The following is a 22,282-nucleotide window of genomic DNA, read 5'->3' as shown; positions in this document are numbered from 1 at the left end:
ATCACAAAAACAAAAATTGTGGAGATAAAAAATAAAAAATAACTGAAATATTATAAAAAAATAAAAATGACGCTCAACTAGGATACACACAGAAGATATTTATAACAAAACATATATAAACATAATTGTAAAAGTCACAGACAAGAGAACCCTAGAAGCTGCAAGACAAAAGTGATGTGTCATTTGTAAGCATAGTCTCATATAAAAAATTAGTGAATTTCTCCGCAAGAATATCGCAGATCAGAAGTAAACTGTGTGATATTCTCAAAGTCCTGGGGGAAAAAAACAGTTGTCAAGTGAATATAATACAGTCAGCAAAACTGTCCTATCAAATAAAAAGTAAAACACATTCCAAAATAATCAAATCCTGAGGAAGGATACTGGCACAGTATATACTCTATATAGAGCCTATATATCAAAGATACTGAAAGGAGTTCCTGCTGTTGAAAATAACATGATGCAAGAAAACAACACATAATCATATAAAAATATGTAACTTTGTGGGAATGATATGCACATACACAAAAATAAAATTCCTTAAAATTCTTTACTCTATTTTTTACCTTAGAATTATTCCTTAGAATATTTTTATTTCTTAGAATTATCATAATGGTGCACAAAACATTTTAAATTATTATCTAAAAGTTGAGAGATAAAAACATAGAAATTATTACAGAAATCTGTTAATGAATATACAACATAAAAAGATAATCAGTAACATGAATAACAAAGTTGAGGGCAGATGTAATGAGGAAGAATTTTTGTATGCGACCGAAGTTAATGTTTTACCAAATTAAAATATAGTTTTATTGTTGAGAAGCTTTAGGTAATACCAAAGGTACCACAAAGAACACATCTGTAGAGACAGACACATACACACAAAGAGAAAGAAGTGAAAGCATATCAATACAAAAATTAAAAAGAGGCCGGGCGCGGTGGCTCAAGCCTGTAATCCCAGCACTTTGGGAAGCCAAGATGGGCAGATCACGAGGTCAGGAGATCGGGACCATCCTGGTTAACACAGTGAAACCCCGTCTCTACTAAAAATACAAAAAACTAGCCGGGCAAGGTGATGGGCGCCTGTAGTCCCAGCTACTCGGGAGGCTGAGGCAGGAGAATGGCGTAAACCCGGGAGGCGGAGCTTGCAGTGAGCTGAGATCCAGCCACTGCACTCCAGCCTGGGCGACAGAGCGAGACTCCATCTCAAAAAAATAAATTAAAAAAAAAAAAAAAAAAAGATACAAAGCAAAACAGAGAAAATGATAGACAAAGATATAAAAATCAAATAAAACAATAAAATAAGTGTTTTTCTTTCAGAAACTTATTTAAATATATATAAATTTAACTTTCCAATCAAGAGATATATTTTCTTTTTTTTTTTTTTTTTTTTTTTTTTTTCCGAGACGGAGTCTGGCTCTGTCGCCCAGGCTGGAGTGCGGTGGCCGGATCTCAGCTCACTGCAAGCTCCGCCTCCCAGGTTTACGCCATTCTCCTGCCTCCGCCTCCCAAGTAGCTGGGACTACAGGCGCCCGCCTCGTCGCCCGGCTAGTTTTTTGTATTCTTTAGTAGAGACGGGGTTTCACCGTATTAGCCAGGATGGTCTCGATCTCCTGACCTTGTGATCCGCTCGTCTCGGCCTCCCAAAGTGCTGGGATTACAGGCTTGAGCCACCGCGCCCGGCCTATAAGAGATATATTTTCAATAGATTTATAAGAAAAATTTTCAAACTTAAGATCCATCTTGCCTTTCTACAAGAGTCACAGAAGATCTAATGATAAAAAAAGACTAAAAGTGGCAAAATGGAAAAAGATATTTCATGTAAGTATTAGCCAAATGAGAGAAGTCAAAATAGTATCACACAAGCTACTGTGATATTTTATATGTAAAATATACTTAAAAGTTTATTTCAAAAACTGTCATATTTTATAAAATGTACTTGAAGTCAAAACTCTAAAGAGACAAAGAACAACACTAAACAATACTAGATTCATTCACTGGGAACCTATGACAAATTTGTATATGTGTGTGTCTGTGTGCATGTGTGTATCTCACTTGAGGGTTCCCAATATGTATAGCAAATACTGACAGAATTGAAGAAACACATAGAAAGCAATATAATTAGCACAGGATATTTCAATACTCCACCTCCTGTAATAATAAGACAAGATAGAACATTAGTAAGGGAACAGAGGACTTGAAGGTAATATAAAACTATTATTCCTAACAGAAGTATAGAGACCACTCCTAAACAACATCAGGATACACATCCTTCTCAATTGCTCACATAATATTTTTCTTGCTAGATCATCTGTTAGGCCAAAAAAGAAGTCTTAACAAATTTTTTAAAACTGAAATCTTATGGATTACTTTCTATGACCAAAATGGAATGAGAGTATACAACAATAAGAGGAAAAACTAAAAAATTCACAAATATATAGGAATTAGGTTACAGTGAGCCGAGATTCACGCCACTGCACTCCAGCCTGGGTGACAGAGTGAGAGTCTATCTCAGGGGAAAAAAAAAAAAAGAAATTAAGCAACACACTCTTGAGCTCTTGAGCATGCTTAGTTCAAAGGTTTAAATAACTAATATTGCGAAGATATTCATACTACTCAATGTAAATTTACAGATTTAATGCAATGTTTTCCAAATTTCTCGTTGCACTCTTGAAGAAATAGAAACAGCAACCCCCAAAGTATAAGAAATAACAAGAGACAGACAACAAAGTACCCAACAATCTTTTAAAAAGGAACAATGTTGGAGGAATTACAGTTCTTGATTTCAAAACACATTACAAAGCTACAGAATTAAAACAAATTGGCATGAGTATCAAGGTGAAAAAGTAGACTAATCAAATAGAATGCAGCACATATATAAACGTTCACATATATGATCATATGAAGGGTCATTTTCATACCCATTATTATTGTAACATTGTTACTAAAGCCAATGGGTTGAACCAATGCAAATTTCTGTCAGCAACTTATTCAGTGGATATAATTTGAAATATAAAAATAATAAAATATCACCCACATTTGAGAAAGCAGGAAATATTCTAACAATCATAAAGATAAAGCTCAATGACATTATGTAAAATGAAATGAGCCAGCCACATGTTTGGAGAACACAAACATTCAAACCATTATTATAGAACAACTAGGCTTAACAGACTTGTACAAAACTTTCCAGCTGAGGCCAGGCACGGTGGCTCACGCCTTTAATCCCAGCACTTTGGGAGGCCGAGGTGGGCAAATCACGAGGTCAGGAGATCGAGACCATCCTGGCTAACACAGTGAAACCCCGTCTCTACTTAAAAAAAAAAAAAAAAAACAGAATAAATTAGCCACGCATGGTGGTGGATGCCTGTAGTCCCAGCTAGTCAGGAGACTGAGACAGGAGAATGGCGTGAATCCAGGAGGCGGACCTTGCAGTGAGCTGAGATCGCACAACTGCACTCCAGCCTGGGAGACAGAGCGAGACTCCATCTCAAAACAAACAAACAAACAAACAAACAAACAAAAACTTTCCAGCTGAAAGCAAGAGATTCTCTCCAGTCAAAAGTAAAATAGCCTTATTTGCACCTGGTGTATTCTGTTAGAACACAAATCAAGTCTTACTAAATTTAGGAATACTGGCTGGGTACAGTGGGTCATGCCTTTAATCCCAACACATTAGAGACCAAGGTGGAAGGATCACTTGCAGCCAGAAGTTTGAGACCAGGCCTGGGCAACACAGTGAAATCCTGTCTCTACAAATAATTTAAAACTGCACTAGCCAGACATGGTAGTGCATGTCTGTAGTCTCAGCTACTCAGGAGGCTGAGATGGAAGGATCACTTGAACCCAGGAGGTTGAGGCTGCATTGAGCCAAAATCATGCCACTGTACTCCAACCTGGGTGACAGAGTAAGCTCCTGTCTCAAAACAACAAATAAAGTTTAAAAGACCAAAATTACACACTATATTTTCTGGCCAAAACTAAATAAAACTAGGAACTAAAAGCAAAAGTAAAACTGGAAAATCCAAAAATATATGAAAATAAAACATGCTTTTCAACATTTTCTTGCTTAAGGGTCAAAAATTTAATTTTTCAAATATGTCAATACAACATACAGTGATAAACACATTTAATATAATCCCTAAACAATCCCAAAGCACAGTTTTTTACAGAAATATTGTTTAAAATTATAAAATTTGGTCATAAACTATAGCCAAACACCCATGAAAAAGAACAAAGAGGCATTATACTTTTTGATTTCAAAACATATTAAAAGCTACAATAACAAAAACGTTGTGGTACTGACAAGACAGATGAAAGATGAAACAACAGAACACATAGCACAGAAATAAACCCTTCTGTATATGATCTTCCACAAAACTGCCATGAGCACATAATAGAGAAAAGAAAATCTCTTTAAAAAATAATATTGGATCCATTTCTTCTTTATTAGTCTACTAGGTTGGGGAAGTTCTCCTGGATTCCCTATTTAATAAATGGTGCTGGGAAAATTGGCTAGCCATAAGTAGAAAGCTGAAACTGGATCCTTTCCTTACTCCTTATACGAAGATTAATTCAAGATGGATTAGAGACTTAAATGTTAGACCTAATACCATAAAAACCCTAGAAGAAAATCTAGCTAGTACCATTCAGGACATAGGCATGGGCAAGGACTTCATGTCTAAAACACCAAAAGCAACGGCAGCAAAAGCCAAAATTGACAAATGGGATCTCATTAAACTAAAGAGCTTCTGCACAGCAAAAGATACTACCATCAGAGTGAACAGGCAACCTACAGAATGGGAGAAAATTTTTGCAATCTACTCATCTGACAAAGGGCTAATATCCAGAATCTACAAAGAACTCAAACAAATATACAAGAAAAAAACAACCCCATCAAAAAGTGGGGAAAGGATATGAACAGACATTTCTCAAAAGAAAACATTCATACAGCCAACAGACACATGAAAAAATGCTCATCATCACTCGCCATCAGAGAAATGCAAATCAAAACCACAATGAGATACCATCTCACACCAGTTAGAATGGCAATCATTAAAAAATCAGGAAACAACAGGTGTTGGAGAGGATGTGGAGAAATAGGAACACTTTTACACTGTTGGTGGGATTGTAAACTAGTTCAACCATTATGGAAAACAGTATGGCAATTCCTCAAGGATCTAGAACTAGATGTACCATATGACCCAGCCATCCCACTACTGGGTATATACCCAGAGGATTATAAATTATTCTACTACAAAGACACAAGCACACGTATGTTTATTGCAGCACTATTCACAATAGCCAAGACTTGGAATCAACCCAAATGTCCATCTGTGACAGACTGGATTAAGAAAATGTGGCACATATACACCATGGAATACTATGCAGCCATAAAACAGGATGAGTTTGCGTCCTTTGTAGGGACATGGATGCAGCTGGAAACCATCATTCTTAGCAAACTATCACAACAACAGAAAACCAAACACCGCATGTTCTCACTCATAGGTGGGAACTGAACAATGAGATCACTTGGCCTCGGGAAGGGGAACATCACACACTGGGGCCTATCATGGGGAGGGAGGAGGGGGGAGGGATTGCATTGGGGAGTTATACCTGATATAAATGATGAATTGATGGGTGCTGACGAGTTGATGGGTGCAGCACACCAACATGGCACAAATATACATATGTAACAAACCTGCACGTTATGCACATGTACCCTAGAACTTAAAGTATAATAATAAAAAATATATATATTGGAAACTGGATTATCAATACAGCCTAGCCAACATGGCGAAACCCCATCTCTACTAAAAATACAAAAAAATTAGCCAGGTGTGGTGGCACATGCCTGTAGTCCCAGCTACTCAAGAGGTTGAAGCAGGAGAATTGCTTGAACCCGGGAGATGGAGGTTGCAGTGAGCTGAGATTGCACCAGTACACTCCAGCCTGGGCAACAGAGCAAGACTCCATATCGAAAAATAACAAAAGAAACACTGGTAAAATAAAGTTGGATTCTTTCCTTGAATCATATACAAAAAACATTTTAAATACTTGGACATTAAAAAAAAAAAAACTAACGAATCCCTTAGAAAAAAATATAGAAGAAACACAGGACATTGGACTTGGCCGCTTTTCCTTAGATACATTAAATGCATGAGCAACAAAGAAAATTAAAATTTAACTGCACTAAAAATTTTCTGCACATCAGAGAAAACATTCAATAGAGTGACAATGTCTCTTAGGAAATGGATGAAAATGTATGCAAATCACATGTGATATGATTTAATATTCAGAATATATAAAAACCTCTTGAAACTAAACAATAAAGTTAAATAATGTGATTTTAAAATGGGAAAATAATTGAACTAAGTTTTCAGCAAAAAAGATACACAACTGGAAAAAAAACATTTAAAAAGAACACAAAATCACTAATTTGTAGAGATATGCATGAAAATCACAATGAAAAACAAAATCACCTCACATCCATTAAGAATGGCGGCCGGGCGCGGTGGCTCAAGCCTGTAATCCCAGCACTTTGGGAGGCTGAGACGGGTGGATCACAAGGTCAGGAGATCGAGACCATCCTGGCTAACCTGGTGAAACACCGTCTCTACTAAAAATTACAAAAAAAAAACTAGCTGGGCGAGGTGGCGGGCGCCTGTAGTCCCAGCTACTTGGGAGGCTGAGGCAGGAGAATGGCGTGAACCTGAAGGGCGGAGTTTGCAGTGAGCAGAGATCTGGCCACTGCACCTCAGTTTGGGCGACAGAGCGAGACTCCATCTCAAAAAAAAAAAAAAAAAAAAAGAATGGCAACTGTAAATTTTTTTAAAAACACCAAATCTGTTAATGATGCAATGAAAATGAAACCATGCTGACTGTGGGAAACAAGAATGCAGCTATTACTTTAAAATGTTATGCTTCTCAAATACTTAAAAATGAAAAAAAAAAAAAGAAAATCGGACTGGGCAAGGTGGATCATGCCTGTAATCCTAGCACTTTGACATGCCGATGCAGGCAGATCACCTGTCAGGAGTTTAAGACCAGCCTGGCCAACATGGTGAAACCCTGTCTCTACTAAAAATAGAAAAATTAGCCAGGTGTGGTGGCTCATGCCTGTAGTCCCAGCTACTTGGGAGGCTGAGGGAGGAGAATCTCTTGAACCCGGAAGGCCGAGGTTGCAGTGAACCAAGATTGCACCACCACACTCCAGCCTGGGTGACAAAGTGAGACCTTGTCTCCAAAAAAAAAATCTCTCTCACACAGAGGCATCTTTGGTCTTATGCTTTTAAATTTTTTAAGGATTCTACTTTCCCCTCAGTGATCTTTGTTCAAGCTTACAGTGAGAGCCAAAGCCCTCTTCATGGCATATAATATACTGCATAATCTGACTGCTTTTTCACTGCTTTGGGGGACACACAAGTATCTGCCTAATTTTGAAAAACTCTTTGTGAAACTACTTTTTAGGTTGTCTTTTCGTATTATGTCTAAAATGTTTGAGAGTAGTGGTTTCTGTTCCAGTGGTGTTTTTTTGTTAATTTTTCTGCACAGTCCATTACGTTTGTATTACTATAGTCTTGAAATATAGTTTGACATTATAAAGTATGACGTTCTTTTTTTTTTTTTTTTTTGAGACGGAGTCTCGCTCTGTCGCCCAGGCTGGAGTGCAGTGGCCGGATCTCAGCTTACTGCAAGCTCCACCTCGGGTTCACATCATTCTCCTGCCTCAGCCTCCCGAGTAGCCGGGACTACAGGCGTCTGCCACCTCGCCTGGCTAGTTTTTTGTATTTTTAGTAGAGACGGGGTTTCACCGTGTTAGCCAGGATGGTCTCGATCTCCTGACCTTGTGATCCGCCCGTCTCGGCCTCCCAAAGTGCTAGGATTACAGGCTTGAGCCACCGCGCCAGGCAACGTTCTTTTGCTTTGTTCTTTTTCCTCAAGATTGCTTTGGCTATTCAAAGTTTATTGTAGTTTCATGTAAATTTTAAAATTGCATTTCTGTGGGGAAAAAAAAAAACCACTGAAATTTTCATTGGGAATTCATTGAATCTATATATCGCTTTGAATAATATGGCACTTTAAAAATATTTATTGTTTCAATCCATAGACATAAAATATTTTAAAATTTATGTCTTTTCTAATTTCTTTCATTGATACATCTTGAATTGTAAATACTTTTTACCTCCTTGGTTAAATTTGTTTTCAGAAATTTATTATTCTAATGCTATTGTAAATAAGATTGTTTTCTTCCTCTATCAGATAGTTTAAGTGTACGGAACCATAACTTACACTTGTATGTTAATTTTATATGTTGCTAATATACTGAGGGCATTTATTAGTTTAGACAGGTTTTAATGTACTGTTTATGGTTTTTTAAATATAAGATTATATAATCTACAAACAGCAACTTTTTACTTGTCTTCAATTTCAACGCTTTTTTTTTGTTTGTTTGTTTTGAGACAGAGTCTCACTCCATCACCGAGGCTGCAGTGCACTGGCACAAGCTTGGCTCATTGCAACCTCTGCCTCCTGGGTTCAAGCAATTCTCCCTGCCTCAGTCTCCCAAGTAGCTAGGATTACAGGCGCCTGCCACCACGCTTAGCTAATTTTTGTATTTTTCACTAGCAACAGGGTTTTGCCAAGTTGGCCAGGCTGGTCTGGAACTCCTGACCTCAGGTGATCCAGCTGCCTTGGCCTCCCAAACTGCTGGGATTATAGGCGTGAGCCACCATGCCCAGCCTACTTTCTATTCTTCTGACTAATATTTATGCCACATACTTCCAGTGCTATTATTAAAATAGAGGCATTAACAATGGGTACAATACAGTTTTGCACTGGTGTCTGTGAATTTGAAGAAGAAACACCTCTTCAATTTTTATAAACTGGCCTCACGAGGTAAGGCTCTTTTGTTGGGTCCCCAGGGTGCTGGGATGCCCTATGGGTTTGTAGTACACAGCAGGTGTAGCCTGGTCACAAGGCTGCGGGGTCTGCACTAGGGTCCACCTTTAGTTGGCTTATTACAAGGGGCTTTGGTAGTTGCTAATTCCCATTTTATTTTTTGACAAAGTAAATATTCTTCAGGACTTTGTGCTGTAGGGCAGTCACTAAGACAGGTGTTTTTTGTTGTTTTTTTTTTTTGAGATGGAGTTTCACTCTTGTTGCCCAGGCTGGAGTGCAATGATGCCATCTCAGCTCACTTCAACTTCCCAGGTTCGAGTGATTCTCCTGCCTCAACCTCCTGAAAAGCTGGGATTGCAGGCATGTGACAGCACGCCCAGTTAACTTTTTTTTTTTTTTAGATGGAGTCTCGCTCTGTCGCCCAGGCTGGAGTGCAGTGGCGCGATCTTGGCTCACTGCAAGCTCCGCCTCCCTCCTGCCTCAGCCTCCCGAGTAGCTGGGACTACAGGTGCCCACCACCATGCCCAGCTAATCTTTTTGTATTTTTAGTAGAGACGGGATTTCACTGTGTTAGCCAGGATGGTCTCGATCTTCTGACCTCGTGATCCGCCCGCCTCGGCCTCCCAAAGTGCTGGGATTACAGGCGTGAGCCACTGTGCCAGGCTGAAAGTTTTTTAGAACGCAGTTTTTCAGAAAATATTTTCTTTGAAACATAGCTTCCCAAATCACATTGTAAGGACTGGCTTTCTTTTTGGCCTTGGGACCTCTCATCTGTGTTGTCTGTTGTATTCACTCTCACCTACCTGGGGGTTCATCCACCATTTCATGTCGCTTCATATTCCAGGGTTCTTTTTCTTTCTCTAGACAGGTGATTAGATCTGGCTTAGAGACAGCAATGCCTGTTTAATTAAAAATAAAGAAGATGAATCTTGCTTATATTCTGTAATTACCAATTTAGTAATGTGCTCAGTGAAGAGGATGTAGTACAATATTCTAGTAAATTAATCCCCAAATACCAATTTATAAGAGAAATTTCTAAATCTTTAGAAAGTATTTTAAATTTGTAGGGTCTCAATTTCATTGACCAGTACTACTTAATAAAAAATCAATTGTGACAATTAGATTTTAAGGTGTGGGCAACGATATTTTAGGCCACTAAATTCCTGAAATTATCACTAATCAAGAGTACATAATACAAATCAGCTCAGGAATATGGAAAGTTCAGGTGAAGATAAAACATCTTGAAGAAATTCTTTTCTACATGAACAAATCCCCAAACTTTTCTTAAAAACAGGAATCTGAAACTTATTTATGCAAAGCATAAATTACCAAAAAACATTCTACAAAGAGGAGAAATGAAACATTTAGGGTATATTAGGAATGGTGTATTGAAGTTATTCTCACCCAGGAAGACCAGGTTTCTGTAGTTCTCTAACATCACATTTCTATATAAGTTCTGTTGTGCTGTGTCCAGGCACTGCCACTCCTCTAGAGAGAATTCTATGGCCACATCTGTAAATGTCAATGGTCCCTGAAACACACACACACACACACACACACACACACACAGGGAGAGAGAGAGAAACATATTTACCAAGTGCCCATGGGTAGACTTTTTTAATTCAAGGTGAAATGAGAGAGAAAAGAGAACTGCTTCTCACTTATACGACTGACTGAAATTATTCAATAAATTAATTTACAAACAGAAATATTCTCTAATATATTCTCTAACTTTGAGAAAACAGTGTCATAAGATCCACAACATCAGTGTACACAAGACATTTTTCTAAATGATAGAGTATAAAATTAAGGGCATGAACACAACATATACATTTTTGAATGCTATGTTTACATCTTACAGAATGAGTTGTATATATTTTTCAGATCAAAAAGACATGTTGAGTTAGAATTTATCTCTCACATTTTAATGTATTCAATGAACTGAAGATTTTGTTAATACAGATTATTTTTTCAGAAAATCTGGAATAAAGTCTGAGTTGCTGAATTTCTAACAAGCTCACCAGTATGCCAATGTTTTTGGCCCAAAAAGAATATTTTGTCAAACATCCAGTAAATGAAGGAACCTGTGTTTTTCCCAGTTTTTTTGCATTGTAAACAAAGATGAGAGCTTTCATTTTCCAAAGACAGATATATGCAAAGAAAACCTAAGGAAGAAGGGCAGCTACCAGATTAAATGTGATGGCATCAGCTGCATAAAGACAGTTAATAATAATGAAAACATAATCAACTATAGTAAAACAGTCTCTCAGAGAGTTCTTTAACCAAGTGAATCATTAACATCAACTGCACTAGAACAAATTTTTATGATGCACTGGTACACACAGAAAGACACAGCCTCACTGATGTGATATTGCTACCTAAAAGTAAATTATAGTCTGAATTTAACCATAAAGAAACATCAGTTTTATTCAAAGTTTAAGATACCGATAACTCATGGGTTCTGTAATTTTTTTTCTTTTTTGATACGGAGTCTCGCTCTGTCCCTCAGGCTGGAGTGTAATGGCACGATCTTGGCTCACTGCAACCTCCACCTCCTGGGTTCACGTGATTCTCCTGCCTCAGCCTCCTTGAGTAGCTGGGACTACAGGTGTGTGCCACCATGTCCAGCTAATTTTTGTATTTTTAGTAGAGATGGGGTTTCACTATGTTGGCCAGGCTGGTCTCAATCTCCTGACCTCATGATCCACCCGTCTTGGCCTCCGAAAGTGCTAGGATTACAGGCGTGAGCCACCACACCTGGCTTTCAACTTTTTATTTTCTTGAGACAGAGTCTCGCTCTGTCACCCAGGCTGGAGTGCAGTGGTGTGATCTTAGCCAGGCATGGTGGCACGTGCCTGAAGTCCCAGCTACTCAGGAAGCTGAGGCAGGAGAATCGCTTGAACCTGGGAGGTGGAAGTTGCAGTGAGCTGAGATGGTGCCATGCACTCCAGCCTGGGTGACAGAGCAAGACTCCATTTCAAAAAAAGAAAAAAAAAAAGATATAATTCAATACAAAGATAAACACTTGAAAACATGCAATTACATGAAAATTAAACAACCTTCATCTGAATGACTTTTGGTAAATAATGAAATTAAGGCACAAATCAAGAAGTTCTTTAAAACAAATGAGAACAGTGATACAACGCACCAGAATCTCCCCAACACAGCTAATGTGAGGTTAAAAAGGGAATTCACAGGACTAAATGCTCACAACAAAAAGTTAGAAAGATCTCAATTTAACAACCTAACATCATAAATAAAAGTATAAGAGAAGCAAGAGCAAACAAGCCCCTAAGCTAGCAGGAGACAAGAAATAACCAAAATCAGATCAGAACTGAAGGAGATTTAGACATAAAAAGTCATACAAAAGATCAAGAAATCCAGGAGTTAAATCTTTTAAATAAATCAATAAGATAAATCACTAGGCAAGATTAGTGAATTAGAAGAGAAGATTCAAATAAACACAATAAAAAATGACAACGCCTGTAATCCCAGCACTTTGGGAGGCTGAGGTGGGCGGATCACAAGGTCAGGAGATAGAGACCATCCTGGCTAACACGGTGAAACCCCTTCTCTACTAAAAATATTTTTAAAAAATTTGCAGGGCATGGTGCTGGGCACCTGTAGTCCCAGCTACTTGGGAGGCCGAGGCAGGAGAATGGTGTGAACCCAGGAGGCGGAGCTTGCAGTGAGCCGAGATTGAGCCACTGCACTCCAGCCTGAGCGACAGAGCAACACTTCATCTCAAAAAAAAAAAAAAGAAATGACAAAGGGTCATTACTACTGACTCCACAAAAAATACAAATAACTACTGAAGTCTACTATGAACATCTCTATGCACACAAACAAGAAAATCTAAAAGAAATGGATAAATTTCTGGGCAAATACATTCTCCCAATACAAAACAAAAAGAAATTGGAGCCCAGAACAGAAAAATAACAAGCTCCAAAATTGATTCAGTAAATAGCCTACCACTCAAAAAAAAAGCCCAGGACCACACAGATTCACAGCTGAATTCTACTAGATGTACAAGGAAAAGCGGTCATTATATTTTCTAAAATTAGCTGGCATTATACTTTCTAAAACTATTACAAAAAATTGAGAAGAAACTCTTCCCCCGCTCATTATATAACAGCATCATTCTGATACCAAAACCTGGCAAAGATAAAACAAAAAAAAAAAAACTCAGGCAAAAATTCTTCATGAACACTGATGCAAAAATCGTCAATGAAATACTGTAATATTGAATCCAGCAGCACATGAATAAGCGAATCTGCTATGATCAAGTAGGCTTTATCCCTGGGATGCAAGGTTGGTTCAACATACGCAAGTCAATAAATGTGATTCATCACATAAACAGAACTGAAGATAAAAACCACAAGATTATCTCAATAGATGTAGATAAAGTTTTCAATAAAATTCAACACTCTTCATGTTTAGAACCCTCAACAAACTAGGCATTGAAGGTACATACTTCAAAATAGTAAGATATCTGTGACAAATCCATAGCCAACATGCTGAACAGACGCAAGCTGGAAGCATTTCTTCTTTAAAAATTGGCAATAGAAAAGGATGACTTTTCTCACTATTTTTATTCAACATAGAATTGGAAGTCCTGGCCAGAAGCATCAGGCAAGAGAAATAAATAAAAGGTATCCAAACAGGAAGCGAGGAAATCAAACTAACCTTGTTTGCAGATGACATGATTCTATATCTAGAAAACCCTACAGTCTTGGTGCAAAAGCTCTTTAGACTGAAAAACAACTTCAGCAAAGTTTCAGGATACAAAATATATGTACAAAAATCAGTAGCATCTCTGCACATCAACAATATCCAAGCCAAAAACAATTCTGTTCACAACTGCCACAAAAAGAACAGAATATCTAGAAATACAGCTAACCAGGGTGGTGAAAAGTCTCTATGACAAGAACTACAAAACACTTCTTAAAGAAGTCAGAACTGACACAAATCAAAAACTATTTTAGGCTCATGGACAGAAAAAAATCAGTATCATTAAAATAACCATACTGCTCAAAGAAATAAATAGAAGTAATGCTATTTCTATGAAACTACCAAAAACATTCTTAACACAACTAAAAACTATTTTTAAATTCATATGGAACAACAAAAAAAGTCCAAATAGCCAATGCAATCCTAAGGAAAAAGAACAAAGCAGCTGGGCACGGTGGCTCATACCTATAATCCCAGCACTTTGGGAGGCCAAGGCGGCCGGATCACGAGGTCAGGAGATTGAAGCCATCCTGGCTAACACGGTGAAACCCCATCTCTACTAAAAATATAACAACAATAATAATAATAATAATAATAGCAGGGCAGAGTGGCACATGTCTGTAGTCCCAGCTACTCAGGGGGCTGAGGCAGGAGAATTGCTTGAACCTGGGAGGCAGAGGTTGCAGTGAGCCAAGACTGCGCCACTGCACTCCAGCCTGGGGAATAAAGCAAGACTCTGTCTCAATTAAAAAAAAAAAAAAAGAACAAAGCTGGAGGCATTGCATCACATTACCCAACTTCAAACTATATTTCAGGGTGACAGAAACCAAAGCAGCATGGTACTGGTAAAAAGCAGACTCATAGACCAATGCAACAGAATAGAGAGCCCAGAAATAAAGCTGTACATCTACAACGATCTGATATTCGACAAAGCTGACAGGAGGAATGTAAGAAGAATTTTGTTTAATAAATGGTGCTAGAATAACTAGCTAACACTATGTAGAAAACTGAAACTGCACCCCTTTCTTATACCATACACAAAAATATACTCAAGATGAATTAAAGACTTAAATAAAAAATACTGTATGTTGACCTAGGAAATACCATTCTAGACATAGGAACCGGCAAAGTTTTATGATGAAGGTACCAAAAGCAATTGCAACAAAAGCAAAAATTGATGAATGGGACCTAATAAAACTAAAGAGCTTTTTCACAGCAAAACAAACAAACAAATTAAAAAAAAAAAAAAAAACCAGAGTAAACAGACACTCTACAGAATAAAAGAAAATATTTGCAAACTATGCTTCTGACGTCTAATATCCAGAATCCAAAAGGAACTTAAACAAATTTACAAGAAAAAACAAGCAACCTTATTAAAAAGTAGGCAAAAAACATGAACAGATGCTTGTCTAAAGATATACATGTGGCTAACGAGCATTTGATGAGTATTTCTTTATCATCACTAATAAGTAGAGAAATGCAAAGAAAAATCACAATGAGATACCATCTCACACCAGTCAGAATAGCTATTATTTAAAAGTTAAAAAAAAAAAAAAAAAAAAGGCCAGGCGCAGTGGCTCACACTTGTAATCCCAGCACTTTGGGAGGCTCAGGCAGGTGGGATCACTTCAGGTCAGGAGTTCGAGACCAGTCTGGCCAACATGGAGAAACCCTGTTTCTACTAAAAATAGAAAAATTAGACAAGCATGGTGGTGCACACCTGTAATCCCAGCTACTAGGGAGGCTGAGGCAGGACAATCGCTTGAACCTGGGAGGCAGAGGTTGTGGTGAGCCAAGATTCTGCCACTGCACTCCAGCCTGGCGACAGAGCAAGACTCGTCTCAAAAAAAAAAAAGAAGAAGAAGAAAAAAATGACAGATGCTGGCAAGGTTGTGGAGAAAAGAGAATGCTTATCCATGGCTGGTGAGAGTGTAAATTAGTTCCACCATTGTGAAAAGCAGTGTGGTGATTCCTCACAAGACTAAAAATAGAAGTACCATTTGACCCAGCAACCTTCTAATTGGGTATATATCCCCAAAATATAAATTATTCTACCATAAAGACATATGCACATGCATGTTTAACTGCAGAAATATTCACAATAACACAGATATGGAATCAACCTAAATGCCTATCAATGGTAGACTGGATAAAGAAAAATATTGTATGGCTGGGCACGGTGGCTCATGCCTGTAATCCCAGCACTTTGGGAGGTCGAGGCAGGTGGATTACCTGAACTCAGGAATTTGAGACCAGCCAACACCACATGAAAAAACTCCATTTCTACAAAAAATAGAAAAATTAGCCAGGCATAGTGGCACGCACCTATAGTCCCAGCTACAGGGACTGCTGAGGAGGAGAAGCTAATTAGGGGAGCTGAAGTAGGAGGATTGTTTGGGGAGCTGAGGTAGGAGGAATGCTTGAGCCAAGGATGTTGAGGCTGCAGTGAGCCAACATCATGCCACTACACTCCAGCTTGAGTGACAGGGTGAGATCCTGTCTCCCCAATAAATAAAATATAACATTTAAAAATACAGGCCAGGCACAGTGGCTCATGCCTATAATCCCAGCACTTTGGGAGGCTGAGGCAGGTGGATCTCCTGAGGTCAAGCGTTCGAGACCAACCTGGCCAACATGGTGAAACCCCGTCTCTTAGTTACTAAAAGTACAAAAATGAGCCAGGCGTCCGTAATCCCAGCTGCTTGGGAGGCGGAGGCAGGAGAATTGCTTGAACCTGTGAGGTGGAGGCTGCAGCAAGCAGGGATCACGCCACTGCACTCCAGCCTGGGCGACAGAGCGAGACTCCATCTCAAAAAATAAAAGGAAATAAAACAAAATAAAATAATTTAAAAAGTAAAAATACATATGGTGGCAGGGCACAGTGGCTCACGCCTGTAATCTCAGCACTTTGGGAGGCTGAGATGAGCGGATCACTTGAGGTCAGGAGTTCGAGACAAGCCTGGCCAACATGGCGAAACTCTGTCTCTACTAAAATACAAAAATCAGCTGGGTGTGATGGTACATGCCTGTGATCCTAGCTACTTGGGAGGCTGAGGCAGGAGAAATCGCTTGAATCTGGGAGGCAGTGGTTGCAGTGAGCCCAGATTGCACAACTGCACTCCAGCCTGGGTAACAGACCTAGACTCCATCTCAAAAAATAAATAAATAAAACAAAATAAAATAAATGTGTGTGTGTGTGTGCGCGCGCGTGCATGTGTGTGTATAAAATATATATGGTATATAAACATCATGGAATGCTGTGTGGTTATTGAAAAAAAAAAAAAAAGAACAAGATCATGTCCTTTGCAGCAACATGGATGGAGGTGAAGCCCATTATCCTTAGAAAACTAATGCAGAAACAAGAAACCAAATGCATGTTCTCATTTATAAGAGCTAAATAACAAGAACACATGGACACAAAGAGAGGAACAACAAGCACTGAGGCCTAGTTGAGAGTGGAGGGTGGAAGGACAAAGAGAATCAGAAACAATACCTGTTTAATACTACGCTTAGTATCTCAGTGACAAAATAATCTACACCAAACTTCCATGACACAATTCTATCTATATGATAAACCTACATGTGTACCCCTAGAACAAAAATAAAAGGAAAAAACTTGATTAGTTGGGGAGAGTGCTATGTAGGTGAAAAGACTGGTTTGTGCTACAGATAGTAGCCCAGGTGGGGCTGTACTGATTTATTTCTAGGTCCATAGAGGCAGGTAAGATTATGAACAGGTGACCCAGAACTCTTTTAAGTTGGTGGAGAAAAAGAGGTTGCTGCTAGAGATTGTGTCTGGGAGTAGGAACATTCCAGGAGACTTGTACACACTTTTGTGCATTTCTGGGAAGAAACACTGGGATCAGAAATGCTGTGGTGAAGTTCCTGAGGGTGGTGCCTCATTCTGGGAGGGATGTGGACATGTCAATGTCTAGAGGGTGTGTGAGTGGGTGGGAATCCCGTGGTGGCACCTGTGGGAAAAGAGGATCTATCATCAGAGATCGTTCCCTCTAAGTTTTCATCCTTTCTTACCCTAAGAAGACACCTGGAATCACAAGACAATGGACAGTGTAATGGCCTGTGTACAGGAGAGGAGAGCCTCCCATTTCCAGACACCCAGAGTTTTATTCCAGGCCAGGCCTCCAAGATATCTTTTTTTCTGGTACTGAATCTGTAGTTCTCTGAGAATCAAGCAATTCTCCAGCACCAACTCATTGTCTAACATTTGAATTCTGACAACACCCAGAGTCAGCACAGACCCTGATTCAGGGCTTGGTCCCACAACACTGTTCTCACGGCAGATGCCAGTCACAAACCCCATGGGCCCATCTATGCTTCTGAGCTCCTGTTTAAAAATTGAGGACGTTCAAAACCTCTCTGAAGTGTAATAATTGGACAGAGCTACTCACAGAACTCAGCAAACACTGTAGTTATGTTTTTCAGTTTATTATAAAAGGTACAATCCAGGAGAAGTCAAATGAAAGAAATGCATAGGGCAAAGAAAAGAGGTGGGAAAACAAAAAGCACATGGATAATCCTGGAAAACAGCTGTGATTAATAAAATTCTCTATCCTTTGTGTGCTCCAGAAACATGGAGCACATGGAAAGAAACACCCTTCCCATTAAGACTTAGATGGTGCTCTCTATTCCTACCTGTCACATAAGCCAGACATAGACTACACATTTTCTTCTTGCTCTCATAAAAATATTAGCTGAATTTGTCTTCAGTGGTAAAAATAAAATACTTCTGTCAGAGGCATATAAACCAGAGCCTATTGGGCTGCATTCCCAAACAGTTAAGGCATCCTTTTTTTGGGGGGGCTGAGGGGGACGGAGTCTTGTTTCTGTCGCCCAGGCTGGAGTGCAGTGGCGTGATCTCAGCTCACTGCAACCTCTGCCTCCCCGGTTCAAGTGATTCTCTTGCCTCTGTCTCCTGAGTAGCTGGGATTACAGGTGCCCAACACCATGCCCAGCTAATTTTTGTATTTTTTTTAGTAGAGATGGGGGTTTCATCATGTTGGTCAGGCTGGTCTCGAACTCCTGACCTCAGGTGATCCGCCTGCCTCAGCCTTCCAAAGTGCTGGGATTACTGCTCACGGCCCACAGTCAAGGTATTCTAAGTCGTGTAATAAGATAAGAGCTTGGCACAAGATACAGGTCATAAAGACCTTGCTGATAAAACAGACTACAGTAAAGGAGCCAGCTAAAACCCACCAAAACCAAGACTGTCCTCACTGCTACACTCCCATCAGCACCATAACAGTTTACAAATGCCATGGCAACATCAGGAAGTTACCCTATATGGTCTAAAAAGGGGAGGTATAAGTAATTCACCCCTTGTTTAGCATATAATCAAGAAATTACCACAAAGTGGTCAACCAGCAGCCCTCTGGGCTGCTACGTCTGTGAAGTAGCAATGTTTTATTCCTCTGTTTTCTTTTTTTTTTTTTTTTTTTTTTTTTTGAGACGGAGTCTCGCTCTAATCGCCCGGCTGGAGTGCAGTGGCCGGATCTCAGCTCACTGCAAGCTCCGCCTCCCGGGTTTACGCCATTCTCCTGCCTCAGCCTCCCGAGTAGCTGGGACTACAGGCGCCCGCCACCTCGCCCGGCTAGTTTTTTGTATTTTTTTAGTAGAGACGGGGTTTCACCGTGTTCGCCAGGATGGTCTCGATCTCCTGACCTCGTGATCCGCCCGTCTCGGCCTCCCAAAGTGCTGGGATTACAGGCTTGAGCCACCGCGCCCGGCCTATTCCTCTGTTTTCTTAATAATCATGCTTCCACTTTACTCTATGAACTCACCCTAAATTCTTTCTTGCGTGAGATCAAAGAACCCTATCTTGGAGTCCGGATTGGGACCACTTTCCTGTACTTCCATATCAGACCTCACTTAAATTTATCTCCTTCCAAGAGGCTCCTGGACTTTGGGCTACCTTCCGTCTGAGCCAACATATAACCCCATTCTATGTCACTTCTAAGAACATGCTGACTTCAGGATAAAACATTCTCTGATCTATAACCTGATTTTTTACCCTCCATTTGCCATTCCCCTCCCATCTTTTTTCTAATCTTGTTTGCTCCTCCCTATGAAAGAAAGCCCTTGTCATCACCTGAGGTAAGGAGTTGAGACCAGCCTGGCCAACATGGTGAAACCCTGCCTCTACTAAAAATACAAATATCAGCCAGGTGTGGTCGCAGGCACCTATAATCCCAGCGACTTGGGAGGCTGAGTAACCAGAATCGCTTGAGCCTGGGAGGTGGAGGTTGCAGTGAACCGAGATGGCGCCACTGCACTCCTGCCTGGGCAACAAGAGTGAGACTCCATCTCAAAAAAAAAAAAAAAAAAAAACACAGATTAAAAAAAGAAAAAAAAAAAAGAGAAAGCCTTTGTCTGCCTAAACTTTGCAATCCTTAAAGCTCTTATGGTTGGTACTTCCTCCTGTTGCAATACTCCTTGATAATTCAATTTTCTTTTTTTACACAAATCTAACTTTGTTCTATTTTACAAAGTCTAAAAACTGTCTCAAAACAAGGACAACTTTATCTTCAGTGAGATCCTCCCAGTTCCCTTCCACCTTAATCGTAACTGCATCTGCCTGTGGGGCCCCAGCTTTCCAGGGCTCTGTAGCTTCTCTCAGGATAAAGGCTCCTTCCATGGCTGGGTGCACAGGCTGGGACACCTGCAGGGGAGGCTCCCCAGAAAGAACTAACTGGACCTTAAAAAACCTTCTTTTGCAGGCTCTATATTAGCCTTACTTGGAGTCACTGGGCTCAAGCTTTAATTTCCATGTCAGAGTTATTCACTTGGTCTTTGAAAAGTGTTCGAAAAATCCAGCAAAATTATTCAAACAATGTTCATATAAAAACAAGGCAATTTTGGCCTGGCACGGCGGCTCACGCCTGTAATCCCAGCACTTTGGGAGGCTGAGGCAGGCAGATAACGAGGTCAGGAGTTCGAGACCAGCCTGGCCAATATGGTGAAACCCCATCTCTACTAAAAATACAAAAATTAGCTGGGCATGGTGGCGTGTGCCTGTACTCCCAGCTACTCAGGAGGCTGAGGCAGAAGAACTGCTTGAACCCAGGAGGCGGGGGGCTGCAGTCCAGCCTGGGTGACACAGTAAGACTCCATCTCAAAAAAAAAAAAGGCAATTTTATAATGCTTACATTTCATACCTCAATAAGAAAAGCAAAAGTATCTATTCCTCTACAAATGTATTATTTTATTATTTCCATTAAAAATCATGTGGTTGCTGGGCATGGTGGCTCACGCCTGTAATCCCAGCACTTTGGGAGGCTGAGGTGGGCAGATCACCTGAGGTCGGGAGTTTGACCAGCCCGACCAACATGGAGAAACCCTGTTTCTACTAAAAATACAAAATTAGCCGGGTTTGGTGGCACATACCTGTAAACCCAGCTACTAGGGAGGCTGAGGCAGGAGAATTACTTGAACCTGGGAGGTGGAGGTTGTGGTGAGCTGAGATGGTGCCACTGCATCCCAGCCTGGGCAACAAGTGTGAAACTCCGTCTCAAAAAAAAAAAAAAGTCATGTAGTAGGCCGGGCACAGTGGCTCATGCCTGTAATCCTAGCACTTTGGGAGGGGCAGACTGCCAGAGCTCAGGAGTTCGAGACCAGCCTGGACAACATGGTGAAACCCCATCTTTACTAAAATACAAAAATAGCTGCACATGGTGCCGTGTGCCTGTAGTTCCAGCTACTCGGGAGGTTGAGGAAGGAGAATTGCTTGAACCCAAGAGGTGGAAATTGCAGTGAGCCGAGATTGCATCATTGCACCTCAGCCTTCGGCAAGACTCCGTTTCAAAAAAAAAAGAAAAAAAAATCATGGAGTAAACAATTAGTCATATGGGAACAACTTGTAGGAGGTACCAGGTTTCATCTAAAACATTTATCATTAAACTCTAAAATAAAGGTAACAGGATATAGAACAGAGATATTCACTGTCAAAAATTTACCCTGCCAAAACAACTGATGTTTTTATGAATTCATGTAACACACCTATTATCTACAACATTTTCTTCTGGAAATGTATTCATTTTCTATAGCCAAAATGGAAGTGAGATTTTCCCTATTCTTTTCCTTGGTAACATTCCAAAATCTAAGCCTTGGAATTCTGTTTGAAATCACCCAGCCATAAAAAAAAAAAATATATGCCTGAGAAAATTCCTAAACTCACTCTAAGAAAAAGGTACATAAGAATTTTTAACAACCAAAAAAAGATTAGATTTTTCTGAAACCCACCTCTTTTATGCCCTTTGTAAATATTTTCTTACCTTTCAAGCTCTACTAATAAACTGCAATTTAGAGTTAAAAAATTGAAGTCAATATAAGTGAACAAATCTTTTCAAAGTGACAAACCCAGGGAGTGGCAGTGCTGATAAGAAAACAGATGTGTCCGACTCATGTGTCAAGTTCAATCACTTGACAGATTCTCCCACCCATCCTGCTCACTTAAGTACTCAATAACCACCCTCTCCAGAGACTCTGCACTATGTTCCAGTGAGTGTTCCAAGTGCATTTTACTTTGCAATTTCTTGCCTCCTATCACCAGGGTCAGGGTTTCTTTTGCCTTTTGAGATACCACCTTTTTTTTTTTTTTTTTTGAGAGGGAGTTTCGCTCTTGTTGCACAGGCTGGAG

General features: G+C 39.7%; 2 protein-coding genes across 2 annotated transcripts in view; one reads left to right on the top strand and one right to left on the bottom strand.

The window, feature by feature from the left end:
• The window catches only part of LOC117093717 (zinc finger protein 429-like), a 412,022-nt gene that overhangs the window by 3,253 nt on the left and 386,487 nt on the right, over positions 1-22,282 (bottom strand). Inside the window, 2 exon segments of the mRNA XM_033229237.1 lie at positions 9,702-9,797; positions 10,303-10,429. Coding sequence (XP_033085128.1) covers positions 9,702-9,797; positions 10,303-10,429 — 223 coding nt within the window.
• LOC117093722 (zinc finger protein 100-like) overlaps positions 1-22,282 on the top strand; it is a 346,302-nt gene that overhangs the window by 244,687 nt on the left and 79,333 nt on the right.

The sequence above is a fragment of the Trachypithecus francoisi genome, unplaced genomic scaffold (assembly GCF_009764315.1).
Source record: "Trachypithecus francoisi isolate TF-2019V2 unplaced genomic scaffold, Tfra_2.0 Lachesis_group12, whole genome shotgun sequence".
Classification (NCBI taxonomy): domain Eukaryota; kingdom Metazoa; phylum Chordata; class Mammalia; order Primates; family Cercopithecidae; genus Trachypithecus; species Trachypithecus francoisi.
Note: the sequence above shows the minus strand (reverse complement) of the source record. Positions and strands in the feature narration are given on the sequence as shown.